This window comes from Rhincodon typus, chromosome 13 (genome assembly GCF_021869965.1).
Source record: "Rhincodon typus isolate 14 chromosome 13, sRhiTyp1.1, whole genome shotgun sequence".
In the NCBI taxonomy this organism is placed as follows: domain Eukaryota; kingdom Metazoa; phylum Chordata; class Chondrichthyes; order Orectolobiformes; family Rhincodontidae; genus Rhincodon; species Rhincodon typus.
In genome coordinates, this window is record NC_063344.1 from 15,134,763 (window position 1) to 15,141,623 (window position 6,861).

Here is a 6,861-nt window from a genome sequence, read left to right on the forward strand (position 1 = left end):
ATGATGCACCGTGAACAATGATCTGATCAGAATTAACATTGTCTGGCAGAATATGGTGACTTCTAATGTTGGATGATGATACTATCCTGGTTGCTAGCAAATCCAAACCATGCACCTCTAGTCACTCTAAATGTTGTAGTCCTGAATATGCACTCTAAATTTTCTACTGGAAGACCTTTTCAGAAGCTCTGAGGATCTGTCAACCTCAAAGATTAACGGTGCTTCTCTGTGTACGAATGCTGCCTGATTTTTCACGTGTTTCCATCGCTTTCTCACTGTAATTGGATTACTGGTATACAGATGACTACGTTTGCAATTATTTCCTTCATGAGTCCCAAGTTGACCAAAGTGGTGATATGCTTTCTTAAGGGATCAGCCAAATATTATGTTGACGTTCGACAGAGAATGAAATCAATTAAGCACGCATGAACGCAATTTTCACAAACGTAGTAAGAGCTTATAAAACACAGTCACCATACCGAAAGCCGAGGACAGTTACTTTCCCTGTCAAAGATGCATTATTGGATCCTTTCAGTGGTAATTTCTGCTGTTACCCTGGCACGGTGCAGTGATGATCAGGCTTGCAAACGTTGGGGTAGGTTTGATTTACTGGGCTTTTCCAAGGATGGAGATGTCATGTTGGGTGGAATTTTTGGAGTGCATTACCATGTTGAGCATCCGGACCTCTCGTTCAGCAATCACCCGGAGACAGCAAATTGCCTCAGGTTAGTGGGTGCCATTTGATGCTCCATTTTGTAATGAGGGATAATTATCGGTTAGGACATTGTGAGAGCTCTCCTGATTTTTTTTCGAAGTAGATCTATTGGATCTAAAAATCTCCCTAAAATGTCATTTGAAATTGGGCACATTGTCAGGATTTTGCTTAATGCCAAGTAAAATTTTGAACTGCAGGGGCATATATCCATCAATTTCTAGTTTAGAGACAATGGTGTTATTACTGGCTCGAATTATGATCAAAGAATAACTACGCTGTGACCCCTCTGATATAACTGTATCGTTACATTAAATGTCTTTTTTAAAAATCTTGTTTCTCCATCATCTCCACAGCTTTCGGTTCAGACCTTTCCGTTTTGCACTGGCGATGATTTTTGCAATAGAGGAAATAAACAATGACGCAGCTCTGCTTCCCGGTGTCACACTGGGATACCGTATATACGATTCTTGTAACTTGCCCCAGTTATCATTAAAAGCAGCTTTGGAGTTTCTAAACAGTCCCGAGACCAACATTTCCTCTGATAACTGTAAAAACTCCGCTGTTGTTTCTGCGATTGTAGCTGATTCTGGATCCACGCAGTCTTTAGCAATAGCACCTTCCATCGGTGCCTTCAGAATCCCTATGGTAAGATCTGGCGTTTAATAACTCGCGTATGCAGAGTGAAAAAATTTGGGTGAATGATAAACGACGCTGTTTGTGTCTTTTAATCCACCTATGTAAAATTTGGAACTTTTTTCGTGATTCAAAACAGACCAGAGTCTTCATTTACATTTCCATTAGAATGCCCTATCAGGATGGTGAGACTGTCCAGTACGGTCACGATTGATTTTCTTCGGTTCGGCGTAGCCATAGCTTTATAACGAGGTTATTAGATTTTTTCTTTGAAGATATTGCTTCGAACATGTCATTTCCGAAACCTGGCGATGAAAAGAACTAAAATATAAGAAAGGAAAATTTCAAAAATGTTAACAATAAACGGCACATTTGGTTCATTTTTATTCTGTCACGAGATGCGATCAGTACTGACAAAATCAACTTTTGTTTCCAGTCCCCAGTGACCTTGGAGCTGAATGGTTTCCTAGACCATCTGCGCGCGAAGTTAGGAGTGAATCAGATTACATGGAATAACACATACGTCTGAAGTGACACAGCTTCATGGTCACTGATACTGGAGCTATGTTTATAATCCAGATGTACTTCTTGAATATACTTTTCACTGGTGGCCATAGAGACATCAGCACTGCTGCACCTTCACCCTTTCCTCGTAATAACAGATTTTACACGCGCTGAATGATCCACATCCTAAAAAAAAAATTAGCTAACAACTTTATCAGAATTGATTTTTAATCAACCTCTTCAATGATGCTATCGCAAACTTTGGGAAAGGTGAGATGTTTTTTGGCCCAAAGGTGAGGGCGTTACCAATGTGCCACAACAGCCCGACAGTGTTTTACTTTAGTGCATTGATTTGTAAATATTTTGATGGGTTCCTATCATGAGCTATGTTAACTTTATTTATGCCTGATCAACCCAGCCATTACGAAATTACGTGTAAAACCGCTCACTTTTCAAAACTTTGTGTGTTATGACATTCGTTCGACTCTTGTTTTAACTGAGACCTTATAACCCATTTATTGGAAACAGCTCTTCAGCTAACTGAACCCCATGGACAGGAGATTTTATTTAATCGCGTGCTGTCGACGTTGAACTGCGACGTAAAACAACAAAAAAGATAAAAATGTTTTAAAAATACCGGCAAATCAAGCACATCTGTCGAGTGAGAAATCGTAATAAAGGTTGAGTTTGATAGCCTTCCATCATTAAATTCAATTCAGTATTAAATTCAATCATCGAAAAAGAATGAATACCATTTGAGATATTCCTCAAACTTGACAACTGATACTGAGAACAATCAAATTCAGCTTCGTAATGTTTCGTCGATGATTGGCTCAATAGTTTCAAAAATGAGTAAATGTCATCTTGAATTCGGCACCGTGAAACTTGACTACACAAGACAACTTTTCGTTTCAGTAACGGCAGAAAAACATTGTTTAAGATGCAAAAAGATGAGTAAAAATAACTGACATTTCTCTAAATACTCTTGTGTTATCAACTTTACTGTTAGTCAAAAAATGAATGGATAACCTACATATCTACTCCCTGAACATTTGAAATTAAGGAGATGTAAAATGGAAAGCTAAACAGCACAGCATATGAATGAAATATGCATAAAGCTTGAGGTTGTTGACTTGCTCGCCGAGCTGGCTTGTTTTGATGAAGCAAAGTTGTTCGACTCGGCTTGGAATTTATGCTATCTTGTCTGTTATGGTGAGTTGTGTTATTTCCGGTCTTTTTCTGTATGGGTGTGTAAATGGGTCAATTCTATACGTTTATTGATTGCATTTTGGTTGGGAACCATACCTCTAGAAATTCCCGTGCGTGTCTATTTTTAGCCTGGGCTACCATGGTTAAGTTGTCCCAGTTAAACCGATAGCCTTCATTGTTAAAGTCTACTGATATTAAGGAAAGTTTGTTACACACCTTCCAGTCGCGAACCACTTCAACTCCCCCTCCCACTCCATGGGTGACATGTCCATCCTGGGCCTCCTCCAGCGTCACATTGACGCCACCCAGAAACTGGAGGTGCAGCACCTCATATTCCACCTTGGGAGCCTACAACCCAATGGTCTCAATGTGGACTTTACCAGTTTAAAAAGCTCCCCATCCCGGCTTCATCCAATGACCAACCTTCCCTGTCATCCCTGCCTCCTTGACCTGACACAACCTGTCCATCTTCTCTTCCACCGATCCGCTCCTCCCACCTCACTGACCTATCCCCACTGTTGCCTACCTGCACTCACCTATCACCATCCCACCTACCTTCCCTAGCCCCACCCCTCCTCTCTCTATTTATTTCAAAGCTCCCTTCCCCCTCCCCATTTCTGAAGAAGGGTTCCGACCCAAAATGTCAACTTTCCCGCTTCTCTGATGCTGCCTGACCTATTGTGTTCTTCCAGCTCCGCACTGTGTTATCTTTGACTCCAGCATCGGCAGTTCTTAAAATGTCTCAGTGAAAGTTCATTGTTTCGTTTTGCTGCAAGATGATGTTCGTATATAACGATGGGTAATTTCCTTCCAGTCTGTCAGATGTAATGCTTTTGGCGGTCGTTGCATGGTAATTTGTAAATTACGTTGGTTCTGGATGTTGTGGGGATGGTGTCTTTAATCCTTGAGAGTGTTTGTAGTAGCGTGGCTGTGCGCTTGTGTGTACCATGATTCCTAGTGGTCTTAGGAGTCTCGTTGTTGGTTCTGATATGTTAATGATGTAGAGCAGTGTGGCCAGTGTGTTAGGGCGTACTGTGTCCTCTTGTTGTTATCTGTCTAGCAGGCACCTGCCTCCCTGCTTCTATGATGCTGCTTGGCCTGCTGTGTTCATCCAGCCCTGCACCTTGTTACCTGCGGATGAAGCTGCGGGGATATCCGCCCATAGCGAAAATTTTGTATAGGTGTTCTTCCTCCTTCCTGCGTAGTTCTGGCGTGTTGCAGTGAGTGGTGACCTGTTTATATGGTGTCCTAACACAGTTTTGTTTGTGGACTTTGGGGTGGTTGCTGTGGAAACTATGCCCTTTTTTGGTCCTCAACCCATTATGTGGTCAACAAACATATAGAATTAAACCCCCTATACAAACCCATACAGAACAAAACCAGAAATGACACAACTCACCGTAACAGATCTGACACTACAAATTCCAAGCAGAGTTGAACAACATCGCTTTATCGGAGGCCGCGCTGATGATGTTACCTAACATGGTAACAAAACATCTGAACGAAAACAAGCCAGGTCCGCAAGCAAGTCAACAACCCGAGCTACAAATCTTTGCAAAAATCTTGAATGTATACAGCTTGCCTTGCAGCAAACAACACGATAAGTAAAATGTTGAACAATAGAACATCGACATGTTTCATGCCTGAGAGACAGTGAGCTCAACGTTGGTTCCAGAAGCCACACTAAATTCTTTAAAGTTCTACTTTGCAACCTTCAATTTAAAAAGAAGACAGATAATATTGAACATGTTGTTAAAGATATCAGGGGTTGGATAGAATTTTTTTTTTAATGTTTGGGCAATGCTGTAAATCAGGTCATGTATAATTAGTCACGTACCCTAAACGTTGCTTGGCTTTTCCATCCATTGCCTTCAATGTGAAGGGATGAAACATGAGATCAGCAGTGGACCGCCGATATGATGCTTCATGAACTTTGAATTATCCCCAAGTAACTGTAGAAAGAGTACGAGAATGTTTGACAATGTTCTTCATCTTAAATTGCGAGAATAGAACACTGTGCGCACCTGCAGCTAGGACAAGATGAATCAAGAAAGAGCAAAGCTTGAAATAAACATTGGGAGAAAATGTATAAATGAGACGTTTTGAAATTATGAAATAAGTAGCACATTATGCATTTAAGATGGGCCTCTCTCGTAAGCATGATGCAAATTGGAAGATTTGCTCTTCTCAACCGATTTCTATGCCTTGATATCAGGAATTACCGCACATCATAATCAAAACGCAAATGTTTCTGCTTTATTTTTAACAGGTTAGCTACTTTTCTACCTGCACATGCCTCAGCAATAGAAAGGAATATCCATCATTTTTTCGAACAATACCGAGTGATTACTATCAGGCTAAAGCATTAGCCCAGCTCGTGAAACATTTCGGATGGACCTGGATTGGAACTGTTAAGAGTGATGATGACTATGGGAACTTTGGAATGCAAGCATTTGAAGAGGCTGTGCAACAATTAGGCATTTGCATTGCTTTTTCCGAGTCATTTCATAAAACATTTACTCGAGACAAGTTGCTGAAAACAATTGACACCATAAAAACCTCTACTACAAAAGTTGTCGTTGCTTTTGTTGGAGAATCAAATATGGGTGTTCTTCTAAAAGAAATGATTAGACAAAATCTCAGCGGCATACAATGGATTGGAAGTGAATCATGGGTTTCCACGTTGCTTCTTCCTCCGGAAGAAAGTAAAAAGATTGCATCTGGTGCAATTGGGGTTGCAATTCGCAAAGTCAGTATACCAGGGTTGAGGGAGTTCCTGATGAAAGTTCACCCATCCTTGTATCCAGGAAACCTCTTGGTGAAAAAGTTTTGGGAAAGTTGTTTCGGCTGCAGTCTAAGTGGTGGAATCAAAACAGATACTCGACAAACTGAGTCAGAGCTTAAGGAATGCACGGGGAGAGAACATTTACAGAATGTCCAAAATGATTTTACTGATGTGTTGCAGTACAGAGTGACTTACAATGTGTACAAAGCAACTTATGCTATAGCTCATGCACTTCATAATATGGCATCATGTAAAACTGGGGAAGGACCGTTCTTCAATGGGAATTGTGCAAACGTTTCAAATTTTCAACCATGGCAGGTGAGGAATATTTAATGTGGTTTGATCACAGAATTCAGTGTTGAATATTTGCAATTAACATAAATATTTTCCCATTTTATTTCATTTAAAGTTATTATACTACATGAGAACGGTGAATTTCATAACCAAGATTGGCGAAAAGGTTTATTTTGATGAAAACGGAGACCCTGTTGCAACATATGACATTGTAAACTGGCAACCAAATGTCCTTGGTACAGTTGACATTGTAAATGTTGGGCACTATGATGGATCAGCCCGTTTTGGAGAAGAATTTTCCCTAACAGAAGAGGCAATTGTTTGGAGTGGTGGTCAGAAGTTGGTAAGATTTGTGCAGTATATTCTATTTTAAGCACTATCTGACTTTTCACTTCAATGTAGGTTCTCAGAAATGTAAAAGCAAACTGGCGGTTTCATCAAATGGGCTCCCACTCACTACTGGGAGATGGTAAGAACTGCTGATGCTGGAGTCAGAGAAACCCGGTGTGGAGCTGGAGGAACACAACAGGCCAGGCAGCATCAGAGGAGCAGGAAAGTTGACATTTCAGGTCGGGACTCTTCTTCAGAAATGGGGAGGGGGAAGGGAGCTCTGAAATAAATAGAGAGAGGCGGGGTGAGGCTGGGGAAGGTAGGTGGGATGGTGATAGGTGAGTGCAGGTAGGCAGTGGTGGGGATTGGTCAGTGAGGTGGGAGAGAAGAT

At 41.0% G+C, this 6,861-nt stretch overlaps 1 protein-coding gene across 1 annotated transcript in view; it reads left to right on the top strand.

Annotated features, from left to right (window-relative positions):
- The first annotated feature begins 513 nt into the window (after positions 1–513).
- Positions 514–6,861, top strand: part of LOC109927640 (extracellular calcium-sensing receptor-like) — a 10,673-nt gene continuing 4,325 nt past the window's right edge. Inside the window, exons 1-4 of the mRNA XM_020527631.2 lie at positions 514–725; positions 1,069–1,360; positions 5,331–6,164; positions 6,256–6,483. Coding sequence (XP_020383220.2) covers positions 514–725; positions 1,069–1,360; positions 5,331–6,164; positions 6,256–6,483 — 1,566 coding nt within the window. The remainder of the gene's footprint in view (positions 726–1,068; positions 1,361–5,330; positions 6,165–6,255; positions 6,484–6,861) is intronic.